The 18,157-nt window shown below is 36.5% G+C and overlaps 1 protein-coding gene across 4 annotated transcripts in view; it reads right to left on the bottom strand.

Annotated features, from left to right (window-relative positions):
• Positions 1-17,852, bottom strand: part of MYOF (myoferlin) — a 71,533-nt gene extending 53,681 nt beyond the window's left edge. For all 4 annotated transcript variants that reach the window (XM_068397549.1, XM_068397550.1, XM_068397551.1 and 1 more), the window contains exons 1-4: positions 17,654-17,852; positions 11,420-11,475; positions 10,434-10,525; positions 205-313 (exon numbers count right to left, since the gene is read on the bottom strand). In XM_068397549.1, coding sequence (XP_068253650.1) covers positions 205-313; positions 10,434-10,525; positions 11,420-11,475; positions 17,654-17,741 — 345 coding nt within the window. In that variant the 5' untranslated portion in view covers positions 17,742-17,852. The remainder of the gene's footprint in view (positions 1-204; positions 314-10,433; positions 10,526-11,419; positions 11,476-17,653) is intronic.
• Between the last annotated feature and the right edge of the window lie 305 nt (positions 17,853-18,157).

Raw genomic sequence — 18,157 nt, 5'->3', positions numbered from 1 at the left:
AGGGTATTAAACAAACTCAGATGGTATAGACATAATTATATCTTGTTATAAATTTCCTCTGTCTGGAGCTTTTGCTACAAAATTCCAAGCATTTAATTTATAAAGTAAAAATAACTTGAAAATATTTTTCTTTCACTATTAGCCACGGTTGCTGGAGCATTTTGATGACGAATACAGTAAAATAAGGAAATGTAAGCCACTCACTCCATTTTCTTGTCCCCTTTCATTTAGCAGAGGTATGAGTTTGAAGGGAAAAGATCTGCTTTGGTTACCTACGAGATCCTTAAGTGCTACAGATGCACTGCCAATTAATCTGAAATGCAGTAAAAATCATTATTAGAATGCAAATATACAACATGCAGAAGTTCCCTTTTGTCTTTTGCTACTGTCTGTTAGTCAATCAAATAACTCCAGCCATGATTTGAAAACCCAAGACACAACAAAAGATCATTGCAAATGTTATCCAATAATTGTGTACTGCTAATTTGTATTTTCTGTTTCATGGCACTTAAATGTGCTGGTGTTCTTTACAGAAGACACAGCTTTAACCTTGAAGAGGTTAAAAACCTAAATTTAAATAAATTTTACATGTATTTTTGAAAATAATCTTCTGTATAACTTTCAACAGCCACATCACTTGTTTCAGCCACTGAATTCTCATTGGTAAACTAAAGGATGTAATACTTTCTTTCCCGATATAGCTTTGCAAACTCTCAGATGAGAAGTAATCTAAACAAGCTAGATATGACAGCTGCTATACTACACAGAAAGAGACACAAAAAGACATACACACATCTCCATAATGAAAACAATGAAACACAGCAAATACAATCAATGTGCTTACTAGAGGCTTCACAAAATTAATCTTCTTGCCCGTACTCTACATTTGGGAACAGGTTCATGTCCTTGCCTCTAAATTCTCAGAATGTTTCGATATGGCTGTAGAGAGGCCTACCAAAGGAAGCTGCCCAGGAGATCTGACATGATGTGGTAGACTCTCCTGAGCTACTTCTGCTTACTTTGGGACTGCATCTGTCATGCTCATCCTCTTCAGAAAAGTGAAAACTGCATACACTCTTTACTTGAGAAGCTCCTTTTAGCTGGAGTTTCTAACAATGTGGCATTGGTCTCATGATATCTGGCACTGTATTTCGTTCCCGTAGTATGTAATAACAGTTTACTCCTATACTGAAGTGGATTATTGGAATAACTGAGGTTTTCGCCAATGAAAAAACCCCAAGATAATTTCACCCTGTAAATATTCCAAAGAACATGTTTTACAAACAAAATATCAGCTTTGCTGCCAAAGCGGAAAAAAAGGTCTGTATGTGGAGAACTTAACTGAGGTCCCTTTGAATAGATTACAGTGCTTTTTCACAGAGAAGCTAAGGACATAAGTGCATTTTTTGACATGGAGCAAGAGCATTATTATAGCCACTCTCAGCTCCTATGTCATGAGAACATAATTTACTTTTTGCAAAATACATTAGAATAGGTAAGTAAAAAACATTAATTTCCTGCAAATATCCAGTGTCCTTTTAAAAACTATTGAAATACACCTAGTTATTTCAGTGAGCATTAGATCAACCCTAGGTACATTTTCACTTTTTACAAATTGTTGCACAGAGCTGGACGTTAGCCGAAACACTGACTCCATGCATTTCTCAACTTTAGGGAGCTTAAGAAGCAATTTCTCCTGTTATGCAATCAAAATCGCACTCAACTCACACGACAAACCTAGGTTTGGAACATCAGATGTACATGCAGTGGTCTTATTTATCCCTCCAACTACAGCATTATTTAATGTTGCTTATGATTTGATGCAGCAAATGTTGACACCAAACAGCAATGTATACCTAGCTCAGAAAACAACAGCAGATGTTCTCTCTCAAACAGAAAGAGGCTTTGTTCTTTCCCCTGTGGCTTCAACATTCCATAAATTCCTGTTATATAGAAGTCAAGTAAGTCTGACATTACACACCACATAGAACATCTCCCTTTATATTTGAGCAAACGTTTCTATGTAAAGAGCAGGTGTCATGCAGACAGACACTGATATTATTTAACAGTCAAAGAAAAGCAGAAAAGGTTCATTCCATAATGACTGAAAATCCCAAAGCAATTAAGAGGGAAAAATACTGGGTAGCTTAATGCATTTTTCTCTTTATTACATAGCCTTCTAACATGTTAATAGCTTTGAAAGCAAGCATAATATAAGCAAATGGAAACAATTCTTACAGTTGGAAGGAAAAAATGATTGAATTTCATTTACACAGCTGGATACTGAAAAAAACTAGCTTCTCTTCACTCTTTTTTCCTTCAATGCAAAAATAATCAATAAAACCTTTCAATTCCAAATATTCTTATTTTCTCCAAGTCATTGAACTGTGACTATGCCTTCCCATTTGAGATAACAGAGAGAAAAATACATAGTCTGAGGTATCGTAAAAGGGAAAAACCCAACAAGACTAGCCAAAACCAGCTAAGCTAAATCTCATTCTAGAGAAAGACAAAGAAAATTTTTTCCTATGTACATTTGTAGAAAAATTTTGTAGACTTGATATTTTGATTTGATATGAGCTGGAGTGACTTACATTAACTCCAAAAAGAACTTCAGTTCAGAAGTCACACAGTCTCAAATCTTCTGGATGACTGTTTCAGCAACCACACCCTCCTATCTGGTGACATTAACTCAAGAACAGCTGTTCAACAGTAGTGCTTTTGAAATTTTCCAGTGTAAATTTACATTTCTACACCCTCATCTGTCCTGTGCAAATGGTAACTGCACACATTTAAATACATAGTAATCATTTTTAAAATTCTGATCACCTTCAGAAGACTGAAGAGGGAGTCAGTTACATAGACTACTTGCATGCTACTAATTGCCTCTGAAGTCCTTTGTTTCCCCTCCTTTAACAGGTTGGGTGACAATAGTCTCCAGTCTTTTTCCACTCTAGCAAGAGTAAGAAATCCAATATTCAGCCTAGACACTATCTTAGCCTACTTCTAAGCTTCAGCCAAATTCTAAGCTTGAGGCAGTTAGTCTTTTGCCTTCCCTGAAGTGGACCTGTTCACTGGATTTGGGATGTTTCACCCCTCCCTTAGCAGAACCACAGAACTGATGAGGTTGGAAGAAACCACTCAAGATCATCTAGTCCAACACCACTGCTAAAGCAGAGTCAGCTAGAACAGGTTGCCCAGGACCATTCCGGTCTGGTTTTGATCATACAGCTACTCAATGGCTGAAGTAATATTTTCAAAAGTAAGGAATGCCTCAAGGTCATCGCTAGGTCTCATCTTTGTCACTTGTACAGGTCTTGGAGAAAGCATTTTTCCTGAGATGCTTCTCTCAGCTCTCTAATCGTTGGGCTAAGCCAGGTAAGACCAAGACAGCTAAATCATATAGCAGCAGCTGTTGTTGTGACACCTCGTCCCTTAACAGTTCATTGCTGTTTAATGCTTTGCTGCAAGGTCTGCTACTGTACTTGCTTCTGATGTGTAACTAGACCCTCAGTTCTCTGCATGACTACTGAACTCTGAAGACTTTTTACCTTTAGGCAGGATTGCGTGCAACCTCCCTCTGAAGTCACGACTTTCAAGGTGACAGGGAGTCCTTTCCTTCCAGCTCAGCTGAACAGACTTTCTGTCACCTATTCATCCTCAAAGGACACTGCTCTTTGCTGGAGCTATTTCAGCTTTCTTCCTCTTGCCTAGGTAGACATTTGCCCATTTAATTACAGATCACACTGGTCTCTTGACACCATCAAGTGGGATAATTTCTGCTTTCAGAATAGCTCAATACATCCTCTGCCCTTTGGTTCATCAGCTGTTTCAGCAGTTTACAGCAAATGAGTATTGCTTCTTAACTCTGCTTAAGTACCTTTTTGGACAGCCGTAAGACTTGTATATGTATCGTGCCCAGTCATCCAGGTCTCTTAAACTTTTCCAGCTTTGCAGAAGTCTAGCAAAAAACCTGTCCTGCCACAAGCAGTTTAAACATTCTGGTCTACCACTGAATAAGACACCAAAGATAAATGCAAATACCACATTTAGAAGCAGATTTTAAACCACTTCAAATATATGTTATCAGTACTAGGCCTATGATACTTTCCTCCCAGTAATCAAAGGAAATATTTAATCAGCATGAAATCAATGAACTACTGATGACCAACTATTAAACACAGCGTTGCATTTGTGCCAAAGCTAATTAATCCGTTAGTGCTGTGGTTAGCACTTCCTGTTAGCTGCCCAAATACCCTAGAGAAGTGAAACTTCACACCCATGCCTGGATCAGGAAATGCTAACTCACAGTACCAACAATTTTATTACTCCTCCTCTGTTTGAAGGTAGCAATTTATACTAAATTCTTTAGCATATCACATCCTCCAGCTGCATACATGCTACTTCTACTGGAAGCCCAGTGATTTTCATCCCCTGAAAGTCAAGCATTTAAATTCTTTTGCAAAAAGAAAAAGCTGTAGGAGGATTCAAACAATGTAGAAATTATTTAACTATGGAAAATACTTAAACATGATTAAATAATTTGCTGAACTGTTCATTTGTGGCTGCATTTTTCTGCTTGAGAAAAGGGTGTGCCCAATCTGTTTTCCCTCTGTGTTGCTAGGTTACTAACTACGCAAAGAACCTGGGGAAACACATAATCCCAACTCTCTTTCAAACAGAATGAACATCACTTCACTCAGACACGACTGTAACTTCCTGTTAACATTTTTTTTTCTTAACTTCTTTTTTTTTCTTAACTTCCCAGGGACTACTGAAGTTACTGGGGTGTTTTTTGTTTGTTTTTTTAACTGCATAAATATTTGTGTTCTGAGAGTTTGAAATCTTTCCGCTAACAGTATTAGACATAATAGAAAACAGATGTATTCTCTTTTCAAACATCTTTACGCTGGAAAATCTAGCTAAGCATGGATCATGTGAGTCCTCTCTAGTTTATTCCTACGATGGACTGGCTGCATACATGTCAGTGTGGTTTGCTTTATTTATCTTTTCCAATGACTGTGCCTTTTTACCATGAAGAGCGCTCATTTAATCTATCTGCAAAAGTTTAGTGATCCTGTAAACAAAGCAGTAAATTCTATCTCCAGGAAAAAAGAAACGGAAAAATATTCAAATGTTCTTTCAGGATTGATTTGCAGAAACATGCCAAAGCAATGAGTTCAGTGTTTTGGCACAGTGTAAAAACAGAATAATATCCACTGTGCTCCTCCTCCTGTGTCAGTGTAAGAATGGGCTGGATGAACAGCTATGTAAGCTTCTAGGAGCTGTAACAAATCATGGGTTATATTGCAATCTTCTGCCATGTTGTTCTAGAGGGGAGTATGGGTTCTGTAGTCACCTCTTAGGCACAGCAACAGACCAGGTGCCCAGAACTAGTCAGGAGTAACACTGCATGGAACAGCAGAGTGTGTATTGGCTAGGAGCTTCGTGAGTGACCAGAGAGAGGGAGTTGGGTTGAGAAACACATTGTTCTGCTTCCTAGCCTACACTGCAGCAAAGAAAGGCGGCAGAACATTTGCGCAAAAGTTGTCTCTACCTTGAAAATAACAATTCCCACTGCTTATTTTCCTCCAGAAGAGAGAAAATAAAGCCAAAGATGTTGCGTAGTTTCTTCTCAGTGCTCTTTCTCAGGTGACACAGTCCCTTACATGTACCCTTTATACTCAAAAACTAAATCACAATTCAATCTAGATTTTAAAGTAAAATAAATAAAAACATGAACCTCTAAAGGAAAGATTATTGATTAGACTCAAATCCCACTTAGCTTAAACACCAGATGCACCTCCCAAGTTAATGGGTCTACTCATGAAAAATGTCAAAAGCACATGACAAACATTGGATTTCTGAAATAATGGGCCTTTACCTATGAAAGACTTAAGTTCAGTTAACATAATCAAATTTACATGTAAAAATTAATACAATATTGTCCAGCCCTTAATCCCCCATCCCCTTTTTTAAAAAACTGTCATTATAATAGTTCTCAGTAGTAAGGACCTTAGGTAGGCATTGTACTCCATCTTTCCAATTCCGAACCAGCATGCAGACAAAGCAAGGGAGTGTCATTTGCACACTTTTCCACCGAGCATCTTCTTGGAATGCTGCAGCACTGCAAGCATGTATCTAACTATAGACTTAAGTATTAAAAGAGGATACTGTGAAAGAATGGCAAAACTATGATACAGTAGTCCTAAGTCTCTCTCAAACTCAGTATTAGTAAACAGAATCAGTAACTCTACAGAAATACAGGTTATACATACATGCAAGTAATATGTGGGAAACATTCCACATTCTGACTTTCATATGTCCTCTGTATAAACGTGAATGTTCATTAATACCAAATCTCTTCTGCTGTTACAGTGCTTTGTGTCTTTAAAAGAAATCCAAGATGACATTTCCTATTATCTTGTTACAGTCAGGAAGCGTACTCATGTGTTTCCCACTTCTCACCCCCTTATCCTGTTTCCCTGCCAATAGCCCTTCCAAAAACATCACACATGCAAATATGTGGCGGTTACTGAGGATTTATTTTCACAGAGCATTACTTTGAAGGTGTTGCTCTGTCTTTGGTATGGACTATATATATTTTTGCACAGATCCATACATGGAAGTCACTTTCCCAAAGAATTTTACTGGTTTATTTTTAAAATTGTACACAGACTAAGTAAGTGGTAGACAACTTCCAGTGTATCAACCCAAGCAAAACAAACAGGCATTTGCACAAGCTGTGGGTTAAGCACTACAAATATGAGTCCAGATGGTATTTACAAATACAGTTTGGAAAAAAACCCACATGCCTGCTTAACTTTGAACCCACATACAGAGTGAAACATTTTAGGGGTTTCAGATAAGCACTGTCCTCTATTTTCCAATATGTTATAAAATCCATTACAAAATTCTAATTACTGGCAAGATTTCCTATATCATGTTCTGGGGTTTCTGGAATTTCCCTAAAGTCAGAGGCACGCAATATATTCCTGCTTTACTGACCAACAGGAATCTCAAGAATGAGGGATCTGAGGGCACTGGCTTGACTCACTGTGATTTTACAACAGAGCTGTTAAGAGCATTGTCAAAACCTGAATTCACACATTGGGAGGAGGCAGAAAGTAGTAAAGAAAAGCTAACAATGAAAGTGGACTAGTGTCAATAAATATGAATGTATGCCTAGCTCAGTGTCATGAAATATTGAAATTTGCCACACAAAAAAAAAGAGGAAAGAGGATGACATATCATACTCCCTTCCAAAACAGCAACAGCCAACATTTCTTGGCATTCACAGAAAAGAGAGCATGAGAGCACAGCAAACAGAGAAATAGATCCTTGTTTAAAATCTAGGACTTCATACAAACAAGCAGGGAACTGGCATCTCATTTTTGATAAGCTGTTCTTTTTTTCTGCACAGATTCTAAAAAGTGCTTGTCCAAATGTATATATTTACCTTTTCAGAAAAAAATCCTACGATTGAAGCAGAGATAGGCAGAAAATCTTAACTACTATGGGAATGCTAAAGATTAAACACATTGATGAAGCTTTATCTTGTTGTGCATGTTAAGAAAGAACTCCTAGACTTTGCCAGAGCTTTCAGTACAAGCATGTTTCAACACAAAATAGTACACTCTATCCCTGCTGTAGATTATCTAAAAGAAAAGCTTTCTGATTAGCTTGCTACCACCCAAGACCTTACCCTTTTCCTGCAATTGATTTTAGGGACCAGGTTTATTTCTGTGTGATGAGTCATGAAACAAATGGCTTGCAGAACAGAAGAAGTTGGTAACTGGTAATTTATGTCTTCTACATTTAAATGATCTGCATGCATTGCTTCAAGGCATCCTTTACACCTCCAATTCTGATATTAAAGTAATGCTTAAATCCTACAAAACTCCAGATATGTTTTTTTTTAAAATCTCTTATCTTATGTTCAGAACCACATAAAACTTGTTACAGTCTGTGTTATGTATTTGTTTCATTACAAATACAGCAGGAACATCAAAGTCCAGGTTAAAAATGACAAAAAGTACCCTCCAGCTTTACTCAGGTTTATTACGCTTTTTAATAGAATGTGAAGTAATTGAATTCTAGTGTTCCCATATATACCATATTAATTTTTCATGGCAACAATTTTTTTCAGTGGCCACAGTCAAAAGGTCCTATCAACTCAATTCACAGGAACAAATCTATTCTTATTAAAAAGAAAAAAAAGTTTGAAAAATACAAAGATTACTCTTAAAAGTTAGTTGAACAAGACACCTTAACTACTTTTATGTTTACATATTACATGTTCCTATTCTGTAAGAGTATAAACCTACAAAAAAATCTTTAAATGCCAACACGGACACTTGACAGCATTTCAGCACCCTAAAACTTTTATAATGTCATCTCCTTTAATGTTAAGATAAAAGCCTCAATTCAAGGTGGCTCCTTGCTCAGTGTCTTCAACAGTAAGATTAAACTAAAAAAAAAATGTTTCCAGAAAATCATACACTCTGTGCATCTTTTCTGCTGTAATTGCTTCATGTGTAGAAGAACTAGATATATTTTTCTTTTTTTTAGTTGAAGGAAATCTATTTGTGTTTTGTGTGATATTTTTCCAGGCGCATGTAGATATAGCTACTGTTTGTTTACTTTCAGTTCCCTAAAATTAATAATAAAACCCAATTTTGTCAAAACTAAAACTAAGCATCTTACTACTACATGAAGAAGTTTTTGTCTGAGCACTGAGGACTCAAGAGACAACTGCATGAATGAAACTTTGATTTCGCCTCCCACAAATGAAAAAAAAAGGACCATACACAAAAAGATCTGCAGCCTTAGATCCCATGATACTTGATTTTTAGATGTCTGAAAAATGGAGAACCCAATTTTAGGTATATAGGTGCTGTACATACTGCACTGTTAGAGTTTAGACTTTTAGAGTAGGATTCAAGCCTATTGACATGCACTAACAGCACTAACCAAAGCAGAAATGGTGCAGGAGGGAAAGAGCCTTAAATTGCTGCATGTTAGGGTCATCATGAAAATGGGTATTTCTATCTGCTGAAGACCTAAACTCTAAATCCTTTACTGATAGTAGGAGTCTTTGCCTTTCCTTTCCAATAAATGAATGTCAGCAAAGACAATTCTCAGCGGCCTCCCACCCCATTTTTATAACAGTCTAGAGTCCTCCTCTAAGGAATGGGCAGCTAGATACCCATTTTCTTCCTCTGCTGAGGTTACTCAATTTACTTTTCACAGAAGACTCCCTTAATATCAAACTACCTATTTTCTTTTAGAAAAAATGACAAAACAAAAAAACCCAAACCACCAACCAAAGAAAAAATCCTCAATCCATTTTTAAACAATGTTTTAAAAACATAACTAGAAGAGGAAGATAGCAACAGCATTGCCAATCTTCCATATAGCAACGAGTCTGAGGCTTATAACACTCGGACAACAATTGGAGACAGATTCATTTCCCTACTTAGTGTGAGAGAATTTGCTCTCACATCTGACATCGAAAAAGAGTTCTGCAAGCTGATCTTGGGGAAGTTACCTTTGTTTTCAAGATCAATCTTTTTAATGACCATGCAGAGAACTCATGATTCATTGTGCCAGGAAGAGTACAGTAGGAACATGACATTTCACAGACCCCACTAGCTTGGACAGTCAAAAAAGGAGAAACACAGATTCCATTCCCAAGACAGTTTTTGTATTTTATCCAACATATTTATCCTGATGACTAAGTCAGTCTCCCAGGAGATGAGTCTAGGACTTCAATCCCTCCAGACAAGATAGGAAATTGAACTTTGGCATCCCCTCTTCCTAGGCAAGACTTAAATAAGTGATGTACAGTATGGCATCTTGGGTCGATTTTTAAAGATGGTTAAGAGCTTTAACTGCATTTTGTAATTTTTGGTGGCTTGTGTTAGCTGTGCTCTGAGAATGCCAATTAAGAGTTCTTCAGAACTTCTTCCTGGACACTTGATACGTATCATAGTCTTGGGTACTGCCCTGCACCATTCAGCAAGATGACAACCGGCACCAAGTATCATCTGTAGTGGCATAAATCCAGTTACACAAGGACCTTTATTACAAGTAAGCACCAAATGAAATATGGCAGTTGTGGTTTTCAAATGACAGTAAAAGGTGAAAGGATCTACATTTTACCCAAATTCTGCCTTAAATGCCTAAAACGTTCCTTGAATTTAGCTTCAGCATGTCTAAAATTAAGTATAAGAAAGTTGACACTTGGCTTCAGAGTAATAACTGGTGAGGGATGGAAAGCCCACTGGCTTATAGGCTACAAGTAGGTATTACATCCGCAACCATCGAATTGCATCCATCACTTCTCTCCAGGAGCTATCAGTTCTATTTTTTCCCTGGACTTCTGTATTAAAAGTTGTGTTTCATACTGGGAAAAAAAAAAAAGAACATACTTGTTTTGTCCAATTGTTTCAAAGTCCTTCACAATAATTGTCAGGGAAGATGAATTATCCAGAGCAATTCCTTTCAAGTCAAATTCAAGAATCTGAACAAAAAAATGGAGCAAAACCAAATTATAATTACAAGTTATGTGTAAATTAATTAACAGCAGAGTAGCGTATACAACAAAATTATTCAGAATAAATTTTGCATTTAAGGAGAGACAGAACAGACCAGCTTACATTTGCAAAAGCAAAGTTAAAAATCTGGGAACATGCTCATAGCACATTCTTGATTTGCTAGTTACTAGTAACAATAACAGAAAAACAATTAAATTGTTTAATACTGAGCCATTACCTCTTTTGCAGTTCCACTTCCTTACACTAACATAAGTATTTTCTTATCATTCATAATACCTGATACTATTCCCCCGCAATACTGGCTGAAGTCAGTTGCTGTTGAATTTAGACAAATATTTGTAGGTTCTCTTTCTTTGTATTCCCTATTACAAAATGTAAGAATTATATTTAACTTTCATTTCTGATTGTGAAAACACACTACAAATAAAACATTTTCCCCAAGAAAAACATTACTGAAGATGCAAAATAGGACCAGTCCTACAAATAAACCATGAGGAACTTCAACACAATTCATTCGAATTCTGTAGGGTTTTTTCCTAGTACATAAAAAAGGATCCAGTTATGTTCCCATACCTGTGGCTAAGCAATGGCTGAATATCATTTGGTCCAAAGTAAGAGGGAACAAAACCACGCCACAAACTCACCAGATATCCATCCACTTTTACGTAAAAACATTACTTAATGAATTGTAATACAAGGTGCAAGATGAATCCATTCACCTGCATTTACTAACACCTTGGAAGAACAAATATCACTAGTTCCTGTTTCTAACCTATATCCATAACTGTAGAAACTGACATACCAATTTTACAAGCATTTTGCCTTAAAAAAAACCCAATAATTAATTTTTAAAAAATTACCTCATTCCAAACAGGATTAAGTTCACTGTCAATTTTCTTTGTTTTCTTTTTTTCATCTGCAAATACAAACAAAGTGTGATGATCTGTTTTTGCTAAAGCACTACACAAATATCACAGTTTTTCCTTTCACTTTTCAAAAGAAAGTTTGAGCTTTAAACCAAATGTTCTAATTCTTTTTACCTCTTCTAGCAGCTGCACATTTTACAATCAAAAAGTCCCCTGGGCAATTTTAGTAGTTGAGGCTTTTTATTCTGTTTTGTTTAAGCATAGCTAGATGTATTCCCAAAAAGAAAAATTAATGTTTAGGTTTCTCAACCTTCTATGACCCTTGACTGCAACTTCAGTAATCATGAAAGAAGACAGACTAGAAGACTTGAAGACATTAAACCAAACAGTAACCTCAAAGTGATGAACTTCAGTAGTAAAGAAAATGTGTTACACATTTACCATATCCGAGTTACAAAATACTTATAAGTGTTTAGCTCTGAAATAAAATCACTTGGAAAAAAAAATCTTAAGAAGATATGCTTACAGTGTCAGCACTTTCTGCTTTAAATGAGCGAATATTAGCAGAAATACACATGCATATAAGAGGAAATGCAGTCCTTCCTGAAAAAAAAATCTTAAAAAGATATGCTTACAGTGTCAGCACTTTCTGCTTTAAATGAGCAAATATTAGCAGAAATACACATACATATAAGAGGAAATGCAGTCCTTCCTGAAAAAATGGTTTCCAGAGGTTATGCAGATCACTTCATTGACATTTACTATAGCCTAAAAATTACAAATTTTCCATACTTCATGGTAAAATATGCATTTGATCAACCTACAAATGATGGTAGTGTGGGGAGTAGTGTAAATTATAGATAGTGTGGCATTTCAATTCAAATTCCTTCTCCTGAGAGGAATAATACAACTCAAGTGTTCCAGAAGCCCTTTGCAGGCCTCCCTCACCTATTAGAAAGGGAAACAAAATACTGTTCTTACAACAGGTTCAAAGCAAGTAACATGCCACGGCTCTATTTTCACTTTTTAGTTGCACTATACATATACAGCTCCAATGGAGAACAAGTATTGACACGACACTCAGAAGCACAAAAGAACACTGGCAAACACGCAGATCTCTAAACAGAATTGCATATATTAGTGATAACAAATTAGTATATTTAAGTACAGTCAGTAAACTAACCACTGATCTATAAAATACTCAGCAACCACAAGAAGCCTGTTTCAGACACGCTCCTTGTATTTAAGGACTAGAGTAAAGGTAATAGCATTTGTATTATTTGAAAGTTATGGCTATACTTTGCCAGGAAAACGTTGCAAAGGCCTGGGAAGCAAAAGTAAAGGTATGCCACATGGGCAAGTTCATATACCCACTATTCAAGCAGTAGACTCTGGTGGCTCTTTTTATTGGATAAGAGTGGGATGTACTGCAAGAAAAAAAAGTCAGCCCATACTGCAAATTGCAAGAACTGACTCACATTTATGTAACAGGAATTGTCTAGAATTTATACAGGATATTGACTCATATTGTGTACCACAAAGGAAAGAGCATTCATAACATACCATGCTGTGGGCTCACATTTTGCAGAACAAAGAACTAATTAACATGCTAGTAAGAGAAATTCAACTTCATGTTATCTAATAGGAGACAAAGCATTTTCAAAACTGAATATCTCAGAATATCTGGGGTTTGGCACTGGTACTCCAAGTACCCCTACAAATAGGAGCTGGGAGTCAGGGAAAAGATGTTCTCTGTGCTGGAGAAAAAAGAAACAGTTGGAGCTGTTTGTAAAGGAGAGAGACAGTGAATCACAGACCTGAGCCTGTAAAAGTCCTGTGATCCCTGCCTAAGCTCAAATGTAACTCTGTAAGGTAAGGAAAGCCCTGACTTGAACAACAGTCAAGGCAATTCTTGACAAGGAGTAAAATTTTCCACTCTGGACTACCCATTGTCATAAAAACAAGAGTAAGATTTGTGATTCCACTAACAATATGCATATTATAGATTATACTAAGAAAAAGCTTTTTGTGTTATGCATTTGTGTGAAAGTTGGATGAAAGACACTGGGAAACACAGCTTACATTGGGTTTTAGTTGTAATTTTAGTCAGTCTGAGTGTAGCATCACATTCCTCGAGCATGTATTTTGCATGTATTTTCTTCACTTTACTGACTTTCTTATTATTACACTTTTAATCATTCTTTTAATGCACTAGCAGGTTTTTTTTGTTTATTTCTTAAACTGTTGGCGAAGAGCTTTCTTCTTCCCACCAAAAAAAATCTTTGCCAAGCAGGGTAAGATGGACTGCCCAGTTATTGCAGGAGCTCACATAAGGTTTCAGGTCCTCAGGCTGCTTTCCTCTACTGGTAATGAATCCAGCTGCAGTAGCCAAGACTGTAAACCACATCAGGATAAACTGTAAGATAGGGCCAGTCATCATTTTTAGTTTGGCCCTACCAAGAAATAAGAGTAAGAAATGATAATGGATGCAGGTAGGACACTCTATATACTTGTTTCTTTAAAAATTAACTACTGTAGAAGAAGTCATTATTTCCTTTATCTTGATAGAAGCATTATACTACCACAGGTTGTTCAATATTCTCAACTGGAAATGAATGTAATAAGAACTCAGTGATAGTCAATTACATGACACAGTGTTCAAAAAAATTCATTAAAGGTGAGCTGTTTAAATAATAACTGATCCATCATTAGAAAGATAATTACCGTAGTGCAAACCAACCAATGCTTACATGTTAGATTTTTTCTTCTATTACAACTAGCATTTTTATAAATTTCAGCAGGTGGGGAATAGCAGAAGCAAACGTTATCTTTTAGAACAGTCTTAAGTCTAAGATTCAAGAGAGAATCACATTTCAGTTCACAAAAGTTTAAAACTTTTGTGAATGAAGAATTCAGATTGCACAGTGGCAGCAACTACAGGATCAAACAGTCAGACCTCCGAACCCAGGAAATTAGAGTTAGGGTAATTTAATTCTCTGAAAAACAGAAAATACAAATTTAGTGAATAATCACACTCTAATACTCTTTTCTTTCACACACTCAAATATAAACTAACATGGCTATGAACTGCTGCAGGCCTCCTGGAAAGCTCTTCGATTAAGCACAAATGGAAAAAGAAGTTTTATTCAGGTTGGTGCAATCAAACTGAATGCCATTTCACATCAGTTTTTAATGCATAAAGCTGAATGAAGCAGTCAAAAGGAATGATCAAAGCACTAAATGTCCTAGTATTGACTGCACATGTAAGAAATTGTGTCAATTTTTACACCCAAAGAGAAGAATCTGGCGCATTTTTGTCCAGTTTGGTATATCTGACAAACCAAAAAGTTGTACTGGTTTAATTGTTACCACTTAGTGCCACTTCAGCAAATGGCAACAGTTTTTCATATTAATTTGAGTAATAATTTGTCTCACATAGAGTGACAACGAACTCAGAATTTTGCAGTAACAGCACCCAGTTCCAGACAGCAATACTCGTTTACTCTCAGGGTGTAGTTCTCTTTGAACAGTGAGTTGTTCTTAAAGTAAATAAAAGTTCCATCCCACTGGACTGAACATAAATGTGTAAAAAAAAAAGTCAAACACTTGCACAAACCCCCTCTATTGTAAGTAAGACAGCACGACAGAAACAGCTGCCTATTTCCTCTTAATATGCACCTAATAGATGTCACTGTGTTAATTGTACTGACTGTATAGTCTATAACTGGCTTAGTTATACAAATTCGATGAAGTCTATTCTATACATAGATGAAACTACATACTAACATATGTGTGTTAACACCTAAAGTGTTTGCAGGGTTACTTACTTACTTACTAATAGTTTAGGATCATGGCCTTTTTCTTCACAGCATAGCCGTAAAGGTCTAATCCTGAGAGGCACTGTGTGTTTTCATTGAAGTCTTAAAATTACTGAACCTGACATCAGCAAAGGCTATATAAGTTGAAGTTTGAAAAAGCTAGCAAACAAAACACTGTTTAATGAAATGTCAACTTCCACAGCAATTTCTGTCAAATGAGTGCTGTCTCTAAGACTTCTCCAAGAATACTGCAGAGTCAAACAAGAACAGGAGAATGTACTTCAGGGCTAAGGCCAAAGTCCTGCAAATGCCTGAGTTTTTCCCAGTCTGGAAAATAAACTCCCAATTGTGTTTTTTATGTCTCCCAGGAGCTACAGTGGGTATGGACTACTGTTAAAGACTGCTGCCCTTTGACATGCACCTTCCCAAAAATAAAACTGGTTTCCCATCTCTACACACTAACAGGGTGAGGGGGAACAGGCTGTATATAAAAATCATCTACAAACATAAACAGCCAGGAAGTTCAACATATTTCAGATACAATCCCTACACCCTTGCACCTGGCAGCCAGGCAGTCCCCTTACAAATTAAATCAGAGCTCCACAACAGCTGGCAAAAGCCTGATATTTTCTGGCCCCCTTAAATGGCTCTTGACAGAAAGCAAAATAATCAGACTGTTGGTATGTAGTAAAACCACATAAAAAGAAGTGGCAGGTATCATGAGAAATTAAATATCCTACTAAAAAAAGTCACAATTATGAAGTTGTATTTAAGACAATTGTTAAGCATGTTTGTGAACATTAAAAATCCCAGTTATAGCACATAAAGGATAAATATAAACTCATTCCTTTAATGTCTGTTGCCCGATTCCTGTGTTTGGATAACCAAATGACTGAGAAACAAATCCAGCAATGCAGAAGAAAAAAATAAATCTGTAACTTAGATTCACTAGGTAAAACTGAATTGCATTAAAGCACACAGCAGGAACAAAAGATTACAAGGAAGAATTAAACAGACACTTAAGGCATGAAGAAGCTAACGCATAAACCAACTCTGGAGTATGAAACTGCAGGAACAGAGGTAACACAGAAAGGCAAAACTGTGGGAGGAAAGCAAGAGAAAGACAAGGAACTGAAAAGAGACTATGAATGCTTAAGAAGCAGCAGAAACAAATGGAACAAACCACAGAAATTACAGTACAGCACTAACAGCTCTTTTTGCAGGGCAAATAAAATCCTATTTTAAGAATCAGGAAGTTCCAAAAGCTATTGAGACAGTCTCAGCCACTTGCCCTAACACACAGGGGGATAAAAAAAAAAAAAAAAACAAACAAAAAAAAACACCTTGAAAAAGAGGAGGAAAAAAAAAAGGAAATGGAATGGTAACACATCTTTCTGATGCTGAAATAAAGTATCTGAAAACTTTTTATTTTGGAAGTTATGATATTGGACATGCACTGCCTTGTCCTTTTCCAGTCTCCAGCAAAATGTAATGATTTCAGATTTGGTTTCTAAAGGTAACAAAGCCCTGCAATGATTTTTCATACTTTAGGAAATACCATTTCCTTTTCAGTGCACTGTTAGGAAACCAGGTCACCAGGAATTAAGACGACAGGTTGTCACAGTTTGGTTTAATGTATTACATGATCCAAAATTGCTTGGAGGTTTCTGCACCTTAAAGATAAACCAACAATTGAAATCCAGTTCCTTTAGTCTAGCCAAGTGAGGAAATGATGGCAACAGGTAAAATATACTGTAAAATAAGCTTTACATATAAATGCTAATTTTATCACACTGTTTTCTACTTCTCCCATATATATCTAACAAGCAAGGAAAGTGTAAAATGTGGTTTCCTTCCTAAATCTTTATTTTAAGTTAAATAATCTCAACATGCAAAATTTTAAAGTGCAATTCAGTTTGTAAAAAAAAACCAAAAAAACAAACCCCAAACACGTTCAGTAATGCTACTAGAGTTTTTCAACATGCTGGTAATAACAATAAACCAGTCACAATAAAAACTGGTGTAACAGTGAGCAGTGGCTGTGCAAAGTCATCAAGACAGAGGAATATATTTTTTCAGATGGAAAACAAGGTAATCTTCAATACCAGACTTAAAAGTGGATTTATCTATGCAGTTAGTTTTGGGTTTTTATAGCAAAGGGCTAAGCCTTTGCAAAAGCTTATAAAACGTGTATCCTGAAACAGAAGCACTGCAGCCAGAAAAGACCAATGCACTCCACCCAGTTCAAACTGCGTTCAGGTAACTCCTGTCTCTCTAAAGAGTCTTCCCTAAAGTTACATCAGATGTCACTTTAGGAAAACATGTCTTCACAGATTTTTCAAATACTTACATAGGGTACTATGCTCCAGAAAACCTCCTCCCTGAGTACGTTTATGACAGTTTTCCTTACCTTTAAAAATAACAGAAACAATAGGATCTGGTTTCCCAAACTTGGTTTTAGGGATATTGGTAGCAGATTCCACAATCACCCGAAGCATTGTTTCCAATCTTGACTAAACGTCGATTGTTACCAAAGAAATTCAAGGAAGTCTTAATTTTCAAACTCCTTAACTTCTGGACTGAGACGCTAGCGGAAGAGGAGGCAGGGAATAGCTGGTTTACAGTACAGAAGGTCTATGGGTGGATCTATGACGGACTAGCTACTGAAGGCTATGAAAAAAAAAAAAGTACCTGTAAATTGACACCAAGTTCTGCGTTACTGCACAAAGAGTTCTCGCTAGTGAAATCCAGTAACAGAAAGGGCACAGTGTAAAAACGAGTGCAGATTTTTTCTTTTGCTTTTATTGTTAAGCTGCGTGATAAGTCTCTTATAAGTAACCAAGGCAAGAATAAGCATAAGCAACATGAACATTAAGCACAACTCCAGTACTCAAGATACGTCACATCTGCCTCC

Source organism: Nyctibius grandis, chromosome 4 (genome assembly GCF_013368605.1).
Source record: "Nyctibius grandis isolate bNycGra1 chromosome 4, bNycGra1.pri, whole genome shotgun sequence".
Classification (NCBI taxonomy): domain Eukaryota; kingdom Metazoa; phylum Chordata; class Aves; order Nyctibiiformes; family Nyctibiidae; genus Nyctibius; species Nyctibius grandis.
Note: the sequence above shows the minus strand (reverse complement) of the source record. Positions and strands in the feature narration are given on the sequence as shown.